At 40.1% G+C, this 16,837-nt stretch overlaps 1 protein-coding gene across 3 annotated transcripts in view; it reads right to left on the bottom strand.

Annotated features, from left to right (window-relative positions):
- Nucleotides 1–222: 222 nt before the first annotated feature.
- fam69c (family with sequence similarity 69 member C) overlaps nucleotides 223–16,837 on the bottom strand; it is a 36,229-nt gene continuing 19,614 nt past the window's right edge. For all 3 annotated transcript variants that reach the window (XM_023326493.1, XM_023326491.1, XM_023326494.1), the window contains 7 exons: nucleotides 7,181–7,384; nucleotides 6,107–6,160; nucleotides 5,859–6,040; nucleotides 5,265–5,553; nucleotides 2,947–3,111; nucleotides 1,757–1,831; nucleotides 223–1,207 (listed from right to left, as the gene is read on the bottom strand). In XM_023326493.1, coding sequence (XP_023182261.1) covers nucleotides 1,016–1,207; nucleotides 1,757–1,831; nucleotides 2,947–3,111; nucleotides 5,265–5,553; nucleotides 5,859–6,040; nucleotides 6,107–6,160; nucleotides 7,181–7,384 — 1,161 coding nt within the window. In that variant the 3' untranslated portion in view covers nucleotides 223–1,015. The remainder of the gene's footprint in view (nucleotides 1,208–1,756; nucleotides 1,832–2,946; nucleotides 3,112–5,264; nucleotides 5,554–5,858; nucleotides 6,041–6,106; nucleotides 6,161–7,180; nucleotides 7,385–16,837) is intronic.

Here is a 16,837-nt window from a genome sequence, read left to right as displayed (position 1 = left end):
TTAGAGCTAAAATGTTTTAATATTTGTGTTATTGTGTCGTAGTTTTTATTTGATGAACTAATTATTCTTATAGAGAGAAACTTGTTAAATAAATTGTATTTGAACTTTGTTGCCTAGAAAGAAAAAAATTTTTCTTTGCTAATATTTTATGGACGACAAACAGAAAAATGTTTTAACATTGAATCTATTTATTAAGCAAAGAAACATTTTATTTAATAACATTTTATTTAATAAGTTTTGCAGAAGCTAAAAATGTTTTATTTTCTCCTTAAATGAGAAAAAGTGAATAAATCTCACTGAGACCAACGGGTCGGAGCAGAACTTGGTAACGAGTCGCCAAACAGGAGCCAACGGGCTTTTCTTCTGTTGTCATGGTTACCGGCTTGCTGACGAGGAGGAGGGGGCGGAGCCTAATCGTTACCAAGTTCTGCTGTAAGAAGAAAATCCTGCAGGATCCAGAACAGGTTCGGTTCCCAGATTCATCAAGATAATCATTTTTATAAACCGTCTATTTACATATTTACACTCCGATGAACAAGAAGCTCATTACAAACAAGAAACCATCAGAACCCGTCCGGTTCTGATCCGTTCTGGTTGTTTGGCTACATTTGTTTCCAAACCAAAAACATTTGATTTTGAAACAGTTTGTAAAATATCTGGGATTATTTTGTAAATATTATTAATATTATTTTGAAAATATCTGGGATTATTTTGTAAACATCATTAATATTATTTTGTAAAATATCTGGGATTTTCTCTGCAGATCAAACTAAAGTTCCTCCATGTTGGTGAAAACGACCAGAACTTCAGAACATTTAGATTGGAACGTTTATCCAGACTTTCTGGATCAGATCTGACCGGTTGGTGTCATGACGAGGTTCTGATGTGATGACGAGGTTCTGAGGTTCTGATAAGGTTCTGATGTCATGATGAGGTTCTGATGAGGTTCTGGAAACAGCAGGAATTGTCTCCAGAACAGTCCGATCATCATGAAGGACGTTTTGTTTGGTTCCTCTCAGAAGTTCAGCACCGTGTGGACGTGCTCCGCTTCGTCTTTTGTCCACTTCCTGTCCTCAGGAGCCACTTCCTCCTGCAGCAGGGCTCTGAGGACGGCCAGGAGGCGCTGATGGACCCTGCGGGCTCCGCCCTCGTCGCCGGCGCCGCCGTCGGTCTCGGAGCAGTCCTGCACGGCTCGCTGCAGCTCCACCTGTTCAACCAAACAGCCAAAATCATCTGATGTTCGTCACCAGAGGAAAGTTTTAGACGAACCACTAAGATACCAGCAGTGACCTGTAGGTGGCGCTAAAATGTTTTATTAACCTGCAAACAACAGGAAGAAGATTTAATCTAGTTTTTATAATAAACCAATGAAAACTAAATCTTTCAGTTTGGGAGCCAAACGTTGCAGAAACGACAAAATAACTTTTTATTGCAAACATTTGACCTTCATGGCAGAAAAATTGTTTACAAACTACAGACTGGAGGATAATCTGTAAATAATCTGTAAATAATCTGTAAACTGGGGGATTAAATATGAACAAATATCTAAATATTACAGATTCATTTCAAACAACACAGTCAACAATTCAAATGTGAAAACTGCACAATTTTAGTAAAGGTTTAATTTTAGATCATAAAATCTCTTTTTCTCAGTTCTCTTGTTTTAATTTATTAGTTTTATTTTTATTTTACTGACTCTCCTCTTTTAGTGGAAGTGAGAAACAGAAGTGAATAAAAGTCCGTTTTCCAGCCCCACCTGCAGGGGGAGCCCTGCTTTGGCCCCCAGAACGGTGGGAGAAAACCAAGGCCTGAAGATTTTCTCACAAATCACCTGGAACAGAAGAAAACAGGAGAAATGATGAAAATATGATCCAAAAACAAACAATAAGAAACAGAAAATCTGATGAAAGTCAAACAATAAAGACATCAGATGAAAAATCATCTGAAGCCGATTTGAGCTTTCAGAAAAACAAAACCGTCTTTCTGAAAAGAGATGATTGGCAGAGGTCAAAGGTCAACCTGAGCAGACCCTGTGGAGCGTCGGCCAATCAGAGAGCAGCTTGTCAGTGACCTTTCATCAGGAGCCGTCGTCACTCAGCTGCTTCTTCTTCTCCTCTTTCTCTCTTTGTTCTTCGGTTTCATATAAAAGATTTTAGATTTTTTATTATGTTCATTTATCAACTTTTTATTTCCTATGAAATAAAGAAGCTGTTTAAAAATGTTTTGTTTTGTTTCAAACTATTTAAAGAATTTATCTTTAAATCTCAGTAATTATTTATGAACTTTTATTTTTTTCCCATCATTTCGTTCAAACAGTTTTTCTCCTCGTATGAAAAATGATATCTGATATCGGAGACATTTGATCGGCCGCTTGACGACAGGCTGTCCTCCTGTTGTCATGACGACGATGATGGTGATGATGGCGATGAAGATCTGAGGTCTTTCAGACCAAAAGGTCTCAACCAGACGACCTATGAACTTTCCTCTTCATTTGTTTTAAACATTCATTATTATTTATTAATATTTAATTTATTTTCAGGTTTATAATTAAAACATTTATTTCTATCTAACAATACTGTATTTACGTTATAAAGTCAAATTATTCTTCCATAATTCATCCCAGAGACAATAAGCAGAAGAAAATCAGTATTTTATTATAAAATACATCAATAAAAATATTTAGCAAGAATAAAATTCATTTTAGTTTAAAACCTGAAAATGCTTGAAGTTTTATAATTTTTCTTTATATTTAACTATTCACTTAATTAAAATGAATCTAAAGTTTCAAAGTGTCATAAATAATAAAGATAATTTCATAATTTTATTTCATAAATTGGTTTTTTCAGCTGAGAAATTCCCAGGATAAAAACTTCGTTTTATTCAGTGTAAGAAAAAGTTTTTCTGAATTTCAGAATCTGTTCCTGAGACGTTGCGGTGACCTCTGACCTGCAGGTTGGTGTTGCGGCGCCGCGGGCTGCAGCGCCGCCGCTGCGCCTCACACCTGGACCAGCAGTCGAAGAAGTTACAGTCGTCGTCGCTGCTGCAGTTCTGCTCCAGGATGTCCCTCATCTTGGGCTCGAAGAACGCCATGTCCACGTCGATGGCCACCACCTGGAGGTCAGGAGGTCAAACGTATCCACACACAACCACAAACACTGCAGTGATGATGCAAAATGATGAGAAATATGAAGCTAAAAAAAATCCAAACATAAAAAATTAATTAGCAAAAATCAGTTCAATGGAAACATGTTGGACCAGAACTTTATTTTGAAATATTTTAACCTGGTTCATTTTTATCTAAAGAGGATAAAACATTTTCTGAACATAAAAATAGATTTTCAGTCAAAAAGATCAAAATCTAAAAACATAAATTAATTAATTTGTGAAAACTTTGATTTTGAACTTTTAAACTAACCAGACGTCATTAAAACCTTTTATATTTATTTCTATATTTATTTCTTTTTTCTATCAGTTTTTTACAACATTAATAAATTCCTAAACATAAAAAACATTTTCTCAAATGTTCATAGAACAAAACAGGCATCAGAAATTATGAAAAATCATTTTTAGAGACGAATCTCTAAACTTAATAAAGTTAATTTTAAAACCTTAAACAGAAAATATGAAAATAGAAAAATATTATTTTTGAGACAAACTTTCAAAAAGTTTTCTGTTGTTTTATATATAAAGATTAGTTATTAATTAATAAACATACTTAAATAATTCTTATAATAATATTAGCAATAATAATCCTAGTAATTATAATAATTATAATTATGAATGATCAGAGTTAAAAATTGTCAAAGTGAATTTTAAATTTATTTATAATTAATTGTGGCAACAAAACAACTTTAAAATGTTAAAGTTTAATTAAATTTGTGTAAAATATGATGAACAAATATATGAAATTATTTTAAATCCTGAATTTTTGACAAAATGAAGTGAAGAAAATCTGACTGTAAAATTTTAATGTTAGAATTAAAATAAAAACTTCAAGTCAGAGATTTAATCTGAGAGATTAATAATCTGCTAATAATATTTAGCAATATTTATTTATGGTTAAGAATAAACAGCAAATTAAACTTATTTTCCATCAGTAACAATTTATCTGCTTTAAGTTTTTACAGCATGTTAAAATCATTTATTTTGGGTTTTAATAAATAATAAGTTTAATTCCTGGTCTAAATTAAATCCAGTTCATATTTAAACTGAGAAGGTCTCCTTGTTTCTCCCAGTTCTCCCAGTTCTCCCAGCAGCAGCGAGGAAACAGCGCTCAGCCAGAATTATCGGCTGCAGCTCAGAATCAACTTTATGAAAAGTTGACAAAAAGAAAAATGATGAAAAATGAGGCAGAAATGTTTGTTTATTTTAAACGTTTCTTTTCCTTCCTGATTATTGTTTTAGTTTCATAAGAAAACCTTAGAGATGAAATGTAACTTCATATTCAATCCTTCATGTTTTCATTTCATAAAGTTTGAACTAAAATAAAAAACTTTCCATGTTTCAAAGTTCAAAGTTTATTTTATTTTTATTTTTCTGCCTGAAGCATCAAAAACTCCAGTTTCATAAAATCTTCCAGAAATATTTCAGTAAAGAACAGATTTTATTTTCCATGTTTGGGTAAAAATAGAAATTTCTCAGATTTTTCTCCACATCTGGAAACATTTTAAAGTTAAAAACATTTGCAGGTTTTTCCACAGATTAAAGTTTGAAGCTCAGATTCAAATTTTTAATATTTTCTTCTCTGAAATATGATTTTGTTTCTGTTTCTGAAAAACTGCAGGAATTATTTCATAATAAAACTTTTGTCACAACGTCTGAAAGCAAAAGGATTTAAACTTTAAGACAAAAATCATTAAAGATCATATTTTATTATGAACATTAAAACTGTGATTTAACGTGATTTAATGTAAATTCATTAATAACCTGAATTTATTCAGTTTTAATGATTTAACTTTAAAACAGTTTAGATTTTTATTTTTGTAAATGTTTACTTGTTATTATTAATAACCTGCATTTTTATCTGAAAACTTTATAATTTATAATTTAATCTTTAACTCATAAATTTATTCAGAGTTTTTTTAAGTGAAAATCTGGATTTTAAACTTTAAGCCAATAAATTCACATTCAGCTGATATTTTCTGATTAAACCAGAACATTAAAGAGTCTTTTATTAATCCTAATAAAGATTATTTTAATAATAATAAATATGATTAAAATCCTCTTCGATCCTAACAGAACTTCCTGACCGGACCCAGACTGACCGTCAGATCCTTCCGGACTGCAAAGTTCTCCGGTTTGACGTCACACAGATGCAGTTTGTGAGTGAAGTCGTCGTCGAAGTGCCGGACCATGTCCATGAAGCTCAGCGCGATCCGATGCACCACCAGCCTGGAGCTCCACCGACCAGAACCTCCGGCGTGACCCGGCACCTCGTCCATGGAGAACAGGTTCTGGTCCCAGGCGTGTCCGGCCGACAGGAACTCCACGGCGTAGAAATGGCCGCAGGAGCCCAGAACCTGGGCCACATGGGGGCTGAGGTCCTGCAGAACTCTGGACCCGAAACACAAATTAATGAACTGATTTCATTCTGAAAACGACCAACAGGAGCCCAGAACCAGAACCTGGACCCACTGGGTCACTGGGTTCTCCTCTTCAGTCACTTCCTGGTTTTCTAACTAAATTAATTCAAATCTGAACAAACTGAATATGAAGGTTTGTGGAAAAGAGAATAAAAGATAAATTAAATCTGAAAAGTCTAAACTGGTTCATTCCTGCGTGTCGCCGCCGTCATGGCCACCGTCATGGCCGCCGTCATGGCCGCCGTCATGGCCGCCGTCATGGCCGCCGGCCCTCACCTGAGGAAGGTGTACTCCTCCTGCTGCAGCAGGGCCCACAGTGAGCCCAGATCGGCTCTGGAGTAACTTTTCTCTCTCAGCTTCAGTTTCTGCCTCCACAGGCTGGAGCCGTTCCTTCCTCCTCCCTCCTCTTCCTCCTCCTCCTCCTCCTCCTCCTCAGCCAGACCCAGAGAGTTTCTCACCTGAACAACATCACCTGTTCAGGCTGACAGCAGCCAAAGACGGATTATTCAGGTGAGATGACTCACCTCCAGAGTGGCGTAAAGAACCACGTCCAGCGCCGACAGCTCCTCTCCTGCTTCCTGAGATTTAAACAAATTCACAAACAAAAACAAGAAACTGATGAGTTTTATTTTGGCTGATAGACAATAATTTAAAATTACACGATAATTTTAAAGCTTTAAAGTTCAGATAATTAGAACTTCAGATTTAAACACAGAAGATTAAATGAGTCAGAAAACGATTCCTGAAAACAAGAAACGGTGGTGGCAGCATCATGCTGGGGGACAGGAAACAGGAAGATGGACGGAGATAATCCTGAGCCTGGGGTGGATGTGGGTCCAAATGGCCTAGTCAAAGTTCAGATTGTTTCTCCTGAGTTTAATCAACACAGTTCTTGTTTTCAGCCGTTTATTGTGAATATTTATCATAAAATCCCCAAAATGCCGTCAGAACTAAAAATGTGACACAAAACTAAATTAATTCATAAAATAATATTTACACAAATAAAACTAAACTGAACCTCATTACTGAGTCCAGAGGAATAAAACTTTAACTTCTTACAATCAGTTTCTACAGCTGGATCAAAGTGCGCCCGCCAATTCTTTCCCCAGGCAACACATGGAACCAAACTAAAGTTCCCCCCACATTCAAATTCAAACTCAACTAAAACCAAAGAGCATCAACACAAATTTACTAAAACTATCAGATTTATCACTTAATGTTTAAATTAAATAACATTTAACTAAAAACCAAGAAACCAGATGCCGTTGCCTTGACGACAGCTGCACTGATGGAGTTTGATCTGTTTTGAAAAAACAAAACATCCAGTAAATATTTCTGTTGCTAATAACGACTCTAGACTCTAGACTCCCCCTGGTGGCCTGGAGGATTTCTGCTTCTGCTGTTTCCTGTTTGCAACATTTTTCAGCTGAATTCATTTTTTGTTTTCAGTTTGGATTTTTCATCAGCAGCTCAGTTCACTGCCAGTAAGGCACACGCCACACTTTTCAGATTTCCCTCAGTGTGTGTGTGTGTGTGTGTGTGTGTGTGTGTGTGTGTGTGTGTGTGTGTGTGTGTGTGTGTGTGTGTGTGTGGGTCACCTGGTAGTCCAGAAGGCCCAGCGGCTCGTAGGAGGAGAAGTTCTCCAGTTTGGACTTGAGGATGACCCGGTTTCCCCTCCATCGCGCCTCCATCACCTTCTTTCCGTTCTCGTAGTAAAGGCAGCGCTGATATTCCACCAGGCCGCCGACACACAGATCCTCACACAGATCTCCGCTCAGCGAGCCGCGGCTGAAGTCCAGACACTGAGGAGGGAGGAGGAGACGTTACTGGACCGGTCCAACAGAACCCAACAGAACCGAGCCGAGCCGGTTGCTGTTTTTACTGCTTCATTGAACATGAAGCCCAGTTTTCCTGACTTCCTGCCGGCGGCCATCTTGTGACTGATGGGATCAGAACCAGCGGCGGGTCTGAGCGGATCATCCTGGTTCCGCTCGGGGATTAGCGGGATAATCGCGGCTCTGCTCACATTCCTACACAAACATCCGACCGCGAGGAGAGAGCCGGAGGTCAAAGGTCAGGTCAGATAAAGGAACCTGAAGCTCCTTCATCTGTCAGCGCCTGATTGGCTGAAGTGGAACTTTAGATAAAGTTTGTTTCAGGGGGACATTAATCTACAAACACTCAGTCTGGACCAAATCATAAAGTTACAGAAACTTTCCTTCATATTTCTGTCAAGAGTTTCATCAAAACGATTCAAATAAACCGAAAAGAAAATGTTGATGGAAAATTATTACATATGGAAATATTTAAAATAAAATAAAATATAATAAACGATCCTCTGCAGCTGCATAAAGATTAATCTGTAACAAACATCAGAAATATTTTTTTCTCTCGAAAGTTCAAAATAAATTACAGGTTTTAGATTTTTAAATAAAATTATTTTTATTAAAAAAATAATTTTTTCATTAAACCATTAATTTTTCATTTAATGTTTCATTTGAGCCAAACAGCTGTAGTTTTTATTATCCATGTATTTATTATATTTAAACAGCAGATGATGTTTCTATAATTAGCTGGAAATGAATTTTAAATCAAATTATAAATATTATAAATATTATTTATCATCATATCAGATGTTTATTCCAGCTTCGCTCCAGAATCTCATCTTTAGTTTTTATAGATTTACAAGAAAATCAAACTGAATTATTAGTTTTTATTAAATTAATCTTCGATCGTATTCAGGATGTTTTCCTCCATCTTGTCTCTCGTTCTCCTCTGGTAACATCGGTCCGGTCCGGTCCGGTCCGGTTCCGTTTGGTTCTGATCCTCTCTGGTTTTTATTCTCTAGATTTCCTCCAGCTGGACGTCGGTTCTGTTTCTCCTCTGGACTCAAAAAATGACTGAAATGTTTTTAATGAACGGAGATTTTCCTGCAGGCGGAACCAGAACCAGAACCAGAACCAGAACCAGGTGTCACCAGCAGCTTTTCTTCATTTTCGGCTTCAATGTTTCTGTGTTCAGAAATTATTCAATCATTTAAATCAGAACAGAAAACATAAATTTTATTGCTGCTAATAGAATTACTATCATATTTAATATTTTACTTCAATTTTATTATTTTAATATTTTGCAAGTTAATTAATTTTTTTCCTTTATTTGATGTTTTATTTCTCTTTTTGATTCATTTTGTTCCTGAGTTTTTTCTTCCTTTCATATTTTCCATCCCTCCTTTTTTTCTGTTTCTTCTCCTTCCTGTTTTAAACCCATTAAATCTCCTCCAGAACCAGAACCGGACCCGTTCCCCTGCTCTCCTCCAGAACCAGAACCAGAACTGTTCCCCTGCTCTCCTCCAGAACCAGAACCGGCCCGCCGCTCGGTGCGGACGCAGCAGAAAGGCGTCTTTGTTCCTCTGCATTCCTTGAAGCCGAGCAGCGAAACATGAAAAGGTTTTAATGACATTCCTGAGAGTCTCAGGAAACCATGAAGCCCTTCAGACTGGAGCTACTGGTTTCTACTGGGAACAAAAGTTTACTGGTTTTAATATTAAACAATCATTTATTGAATCAGCCAATCAGGTGGCAGAAACTCAACACGTTTAGACGAGTTTCTGAAGATGAAAGGAGCATCAGAAAGACGAATGAAGGAGCTTTAAAGGCAGCAGGTCAGTTGGTCCAGTTCTGACCACCAGACCAGAACTGTCGGATAAAACCAGGAAACTGAAGCTGGAACCACTCAGACCCTCCAGAACAGAACATTTAAAGGTCCAATTTAAGCTCCAAACAGAATCTGATGGAAACATCATGAAACACGGATCCTTCCTTCACTATCCAGGCTGGTGGAGGTGGAATCATGATGGGGGACATTTTCTAGGTGCATTTAAATCTGTTTCCCTCCTTCAGTCCAGTCGACCCGGTTCTACTGGAACCAGAACTCCATCATCTGCTCCACCTCCAGCTGCTGTGGTTCTGACCCAAACCAACCTGTTCCCCTCCTGGCCTGTGGGGGCGCTGCACCAAGAACCACTGAAGGAAACGACACAAAAACCTCTGAAGACACTGAGAGCAACTTCCTGTTTCACCAGATGGAAACAAGATGGAGGCGTCAGATTTTTCTCTTTAGTCTTTGGCTGAAGACCAGGAGCCATTTCTGCTGCTAGCGCTAGGCTAGCACGTTAGCTGTGGGTGGATTTACCCAGAATGCCCTGCGCTGTAGTCCACTTCCTGCTTGTGGAGCGGTCTCTGGTCCGCTTGGCGTTCACATTCAAACTGAACCCAGACGGAGGTTTGGAGGACCAGAGGTCAGAGGTCAGTTAGTGTTCACACCTCACAACCGAACTGGACTTTGACTAGACAAGCAGACTGGAGTTGGGTTAATCAGACTGGAGTTGGGATGAGGCTCGGGTCTCTTCAGTCCAACAGAATTTTTTCCATCGTTCTTCCTAATAATCCAAACATCCGTTTGGTTCTGACCTGGTTCTGACCTTTGACCTCGGAGGAAGCTGAAGTTGAATTAATCAGATGGAGACGCTGGTGATCAATCACTGCTGGCAGGAGGTCAAAGGTCGTGTGCAGAAATGGCTGCAGAGTAAATCAAGGCTCTGGTTGTTCTGAGGAACAATGAACCGATTTTCAGCCGAATGGCCGCGTCGCCACGGCAACGGCACGTGGGCGGGCCGGCTGACCTCGGGTCGGTTCCGTGGGCCGACGGCACTCAGAACCAGGGAGGAAGTTCCCACCGAGCAAACGGCTCCCTGCTGGTTGAACTGGGAATGAAACCATTTAATCCTTTAATCTGGTTCCATTAAATTAGGATTAACCCAACGGTTCTGTTAGAATCTGAATTATAAAGTTTTTCTCCTGATTAATTCACCAAAGATCAAATTCAGAAACAAAACCTGTAAATCTTTAGGAGGAAGGTGACCTGAAGGTGACCTGTCCATGAGGTCAAAGGTCACAAAGTCCTGCAGACGGCGAAGCAGAAACAGAACCGTTTCCTGAACAGAAACCAGCAAACCGGGTCAGAACCACCGATGAGCCGAGTTTCATGAACCAGAATCAGAACCAGGAGATAAAAACGGATTTTAGTGGAAAAATCCTGACGACTCTGAGCCACACCAGAGGCACCAAACTCTGACATCACTACTTCCTGTTTGGAGCCCAGAACTCACTTCCTGTTTATTCCACATACACTGAAAAAGACTTAGAGTTGTACTTTATTGATCCTTTGGGAAGACTCCCTCAGGAAACTGAAGTTACCAGCAGCTCCCAGGCAAAAAACAAAGATAACACACAGTAAGCAAAGGTGCAAAAGAAAACAAAATACAAATTAAATACTAAGGTACACACTAAATGTGAGTAACCAAAAACACAAAACGTGAAAATGTGAAATAATCTTCCAGTGGAACCAGAACTTTCTCAGAAATATTGAGGAATAATTGACTGAAATCAAGATTCTATATTCATCTGAAAATTTATTTATGTTAGTTTTATTTTATTTCTAGAGTTTAAATATAACAGCAACATAAATTGGATCAGGATATTTGGTAAGATTTTGTGTTTTTGCAGTGCAGGAGTCGAATCAACGCAGCAATAAAACTAAATAATAAAACTTTAAATTATCTTTATGCAACTTTTCAAACGTTTGTTTAAAATTCACAATTAGATGGAGATCAAAATACAGCATCTACCTATCATATATCTATCTATCTATCTATCTATCTATCTATCTATCTATCTATCTATCTATCTATCTATCTATCTATCTATCTATCTATCTATCTATCTATCTATCTATCTATCTATCTATCTATCTATCTATCTATCTATCTATCTATCTATCTATCTATCTATCTATCTATCTATCTATCTATCATATATCTATCTCTCTCTGCTGATATTTCATATTTTATTCTCAGTTCTTCCTCATCTTGTTTCGTGGCTCTTCGTTGCTTCAGAGAGAATCGTTGAGCTGCTGTCCGTCCGGCGCCGTTGGACCCGCGGGCCTCTTCCTCTTCCTCCGCCTCTTCCTCCTCTTCTTCTTCTTCGTTGGTATGCAGCCTGATGCCCGACTGTTTCATCTGTCCTCCGTCTCTCTGACCTTCTGCTGCGAGGATGAATACAGATCAGGCAGCCGAGACGCAGCAGGACTTTCTGCTTCACTGATGAACACATGAATCTGAAGCTGATGAACACATGAATCTGAAGCTGATGAACACGTTAAAATCCTCCTGCAGAAACTTTGCATTATTTAGTTTTGTCTGTTTTTGCTCTGATTGAAAAACATTTTTTATTTTTTCTTGTCGGAATCAGATGAATTAAAATCTGAACCTGAAAATCATGAAAAGTGGAGAAAAATAATCTGCAGCTTCTGGATCCATCAGATTAAAGCAGCAAAACATTTAAACTGCAGCAGATTCAACCAATTAAACATTAATTAGACATTAATTAAACATTAATTACTGATTAGTAATAAAAAGAGGTTCTGGTTCCTCTGGATGATTTTTTTCACTTCAAACAGGAAGAATAACTTGTTAAAAACCAGAACCTTCCAGAACCCAGATGAACAAACAGCAGTTCTGGAAGGTTTTGGAAGGTTTTGGAAGGTTCTGCAGGTTAAACTGAAGGTTTTAAGGAACCGATCAGAACCGGCTGTCTGGGTTCAAACAGGGTCGGTTTTAAAGGTTTTTCAGCAACATGGCCTCCAGCATAATGCATGCTGGGAGACGCAGTCCGTCTGTTGACATGATCCGATCCGTCTGTGAAAATGGTTCCTGTGGATTTCATCAGGACTTCAGACCCAAAGAGGAAAATATATATTATTATTATTGTTACTGAATTATTGGGACGTTTGGACTTGATGTCGTCCTGATGATGCCTGAATAATAATATTTATTGTTTGTTATGAAGTAAAACGGTAAAGAGATTAAAATGTCACAACATGAATAATATAAATCATTCATTGTTTTCTCTGGTTGATGAACGTCAACGTCTCGTCGCTCTGTCCTCCAACATGGCGGACAGGAAGTCAGAGACAACCACATCCTCAGTGTTTAATAATAACAACAACAACAACAACAATAATAATAATAATAATAATAATAATAATAATAATAATAATAATAATAATAATAATAATAATAATAATAATCTGAAGGTCAAATGTGAACAAGATGAAATCTGTTCATTCAGACTCTGCAGCTTTAAGCCTGAAGATACTGAATTACAACCTGCTCTGCATGACCCCGCTCAGTTAAACAGGATGAATCTGTTTCTAAACGACCTGAAGGTCAAACATTCAGGCTGCAGAGGTCAAAACGACTCAGGCGGCGCTCTGATCGCCTGACGGGTCAGGAGCTCCTGCAGCGATTAAATATATGAAACATGATGAACAGAAAAGATTCATAAAGGACAGATGAAGCATCAGCAGCGACACAAACAGTTTAAAAATAAAACTGCAGCTGAAACTGAAGCAAATATCTGGATCTGATGTTGGGAATCGGGGTTTTGGGGGGTTTCCTTTTCGCTGCTGTTTCATTCCTTATCCACCAGATGGCGTCTACGGGCGGAGGTTTCTCTGGAGGGACGGGCCTTGGTTCAGCGCACCGGTGTTTAATCACCTCTTCAGTCATGGAGCTTAAGAGGAGCGGACTACCAGTACTTCGTCGCTTGAGTGTTAGCCTATATGGTACTCTAAGCCCCTAGAGAGCTACCTCCGAGCCTTTCCAGAAAGATCCTCTGAGTATCCCTCTCGTTGTTTTTCTTCCTACAGCTATTCTTTCGTGACACCAAGCGGCCTCCTTGAAGAATCCTTCCTGGTTTGACTCACCTCGAGACACCACCTACCCACGGGTTGCCCGAGCCCCGTTTCCGTTCCGGATTATTCGGCGGATTGTGGATCCGCTCCTCGTCTGTCCTCCACCACAGAAAACACTGGCCCGCTCTCTGCCGCAGCCTCCTCCGATCCTCCTGGACGCCACTCGAACTTACTGTAAGCCAAGACCCGGTATCCACCGGAGTGCCTCCAGGACTGTCATCATCATTTTCCCAAGTAAGATCGACTACTACTCTCACAGCTCCCATTTCCGATTACCCCTGAACTTACCATTCCCTCTGCTACTTCTCAGTGTGCCGACCTCCCCCAGAAGCCCTCTCCTGACAGTTCGTCGTTCTATCCACCGAATCTGTGTTTACATTAATAAACTATATTTTGCTGATCTCTGTCCTCCAGTGGTGTTCTGCATGTGGTTAAGAAAATTAGACCTCACCATGACAGAACACTCAAGCGAACCGTCAAACCCTGCAGATGCCATTAGGAGAACATTGTCAGAACAACAGGCCCTACTTCAATCTCATGAATCCGCCCTACGTGAGCTGTGCACCCGTCAGGCCGAAACCAACCAGCACTTATTAGATCTAACAAACTTCTTGCAGAACTCCGTTCCACAAACTCCACCCTCTACTCCTGCACCAGCTCCCGATCCGGTTCAGTCGGTCCGCCCCACGTTTTCCGAGGTCCGACCACCTACACCAGAAAGATTTTCTGGTGATTTAGACAAGTGTAGGGGTTTCATCTTACAGTGCTCGATAATGTTTAATCATGCTCCCCAAAGTTTTGAACAGGATAGCGCGAAGATTGCCTATGTCCTTTCGTTACTGTCAGGTCGAGCTTTAAGTTGGGCTGAAGCCAGATTTCCCATCCCCGACAACTATGGGTGCACTTTTGCTGAATTTCTAAGGGAATTCAAACTAATTTTCAGTCAAGAGTCGGACAAGACGTTTATTTCACGGGAGTTGTGGAAAATGAAACAGGGGCAGCGAACCGTAGCGGATTTCGCAATCGACTTCAGAATAAAGGCCGCAGGCATAATTCGTCCATCCTCCTCTCCCTTGGGCGCAGGTTTTTTCTTTGTTGGCAAGAAGGACGGCTCGCTTCGACCCTGCATTGATTATAGAGGACTGAATCAGATAACTGTGAAAAACAAGTACCCTCTGCCCCTGTTGTCATCCGCCTTCGAACCGGTTCATGGTGCCACTATTTTTTCAAAATTGGATCTCAGAAACACATACCACTTAATCCGAATCCGCCAAGGGGATGAATGGAAGACAGCATTTAAAACACCCATTGGTCATTATGAATATCTGGTTATGCCTTTTGGATTATCTAATGCCCCGGCTTTCTTCCAAGCACTCGTTAACGATGTCCTGAGAGATTTCCTAAATGTATTTGTTTTTGTGTATTTGGACGATATCCTGATCTATTCTAAGTCCCTCGCAGAACACAAGAAACATGTCCGTCTGGTCTTACAACGACTCTTAGAAAACAAACTGTTTGTAAAGGCTGAAAAATGTGAATTTCATAAAGCATCAGTTTCATTTCTTGGTTTTGTTCTTGAAGGTGGGAGAATCAGACCTACGGAGGAGAAAATAAAGGCTGTTTTGGCGTGGCCGATTCCCGAGACACGTAAGCAACTACAAAGATTTCTCGGGTTTGCCAATTTTTATCGCCGATTTATTCGAAACTACAGCCAAACCGCCTTGCCATTAACTGCCCTTACATCAACCAAGACCTCTTTCTGTTGGACCCCAGAGGCAGATGCGGCTTTCAGACAACTTAAGACCCTTTTTGCCAGTGCGCCCGTACTCATCCAACCAGACCCAACAAAACAGTATATCGTCGAGGTTGATGCATCTGATACCGGAGTTGGAGCTGTACTCTCACAAGTTTCCGAGTTAGATAACAAGACTCATCCTTGTGCTTTTCTCTCACGCAGATTATCTTCCCCGGAACGCAATTATGATGTGGGCGATCGTGAACTTCTGGCAATTAAGTTGGCCCTGGAGGAGTGGCGGCATTGGCTGGAGGGGGCCGAACATCCTGTGCTGGTTTGGACTGACCATAAAAATCTATCATATCTTAAATCAGCTAAGAGGCTAAATCCCCGGCAATCCCGATGGTCTTTATTCTTTTCTAGATTTAACCTCTCTATTTCATACCGGCCAGGAACTCGTAATGTCAAACCTGATGCTCTGTCTCGCCTGCATTCTTCGGATGACTCGGAGAAGATTCCAGCCACTATTCTGCCCCCCAGTTGCACGGTTGCAGCAGTAACGTGGGAAATTGAGGATCTCATTAGACAAGCCCAACAATCAGAACCAGCTCCTGTCTCTTGCCCCTCTAATAGGATCTATGTACCTGCTGCGGTCCGGGCCAGGTTTATTAATTGGATCCATGCGTCCAAGTTTTCTGGACATCCAGGGGTTAGCCGCACCATATCGCTTATAAACCGTAAGTTCTGGTGGTCATCTATTCACAAAGACGTTAAAGAATATGTTCTGGCATGCCCAGTATGTGCTAGAAATAAAGCTTCCCATCAACCTCCATCAGGGCTTCTTCAACCGTTACCCGTTCCTACACGTCCATGGGCTCATATTTCTGTTGATTTTGTCTCTGGCCTACCTCCGTCTAATGGCATGACCACTATTCTTACAATTATTGATCGTTTTTCTAAGGCCTGTCACTTAATCCCTCTTCGTAAACTGCCAACCGCATTTCAGACGGCTCAACTTCTAGTGAAGCATGTTTTCCGTTTGCATGGCATTCCTCAGGAAATACTATCTGACAGAGGACCTCAGTTTATTTCTCAAGTCTGGAAAAATTTCTGTAGGGCGCTCAATGCTAAAGTTTCTTTATCCTCGGGATTCCACCCACAGACTAATGGCCAATCTGAACGTATGAACCAGGAATTAGAGTCAACACTCCGCTGTTACACCTCAACTAATCCCTCTGACTGGAGTCAATTCATTTCATGGGTGGAATATGCCCACAATAGCCATGTCTCTGCCGCTACTGGTCTGTCTCCATTTGAAATTTCTCTAGGTTACCAGCCACCATTACTCTCATCCGAGGAAGACGACATCGCTGTCACTTCCATTCGACACCACATCCGTCGCTGCCAGAACATCTGGAGGAACACAATACACGCCCTCCACAACACGGCCGAACAGAACAAGCGGCTGGCCGATCGCAAACGAACTCCTGCTCCTTCCTACGCTTCTGGTGAGAAGGTTTGGCTATCCTCCCGTGATATCCCGTTGAAGTCTATGTCCAAGAAGCTTTCTCCCAGATTTATCGGCCCCTTTGAAATAGAGTCCATTATCAATCCATCAGCTGTTCGTCTACGCCTCTCTGCGTGTCCATCCCTCTTTTCATGTTTCACAGATAAAACCCGTCCAAACCAGCACGCTGTGCCCTCCTTC

This window comes from Xiphophorus maculatus, chromosome 21 (assembly GCF_002775205.1).
Source record: "Xiphophorus maculatus strain JP 163 A chromosome 21, X_maculatus-5.0-male, whole genome shotgun sequence".
NCBI lineage: Eukaryota > Metazoa > Chordata > Actinopteri > Cyprinodontiformes > Poeciliidae > Xiphophorus > Xiphophorus maculatus.
Note: the sequence above shows the minus strand (reverse complement) of the source record. Positions and strands in the feature narration are given on the sequence as shown.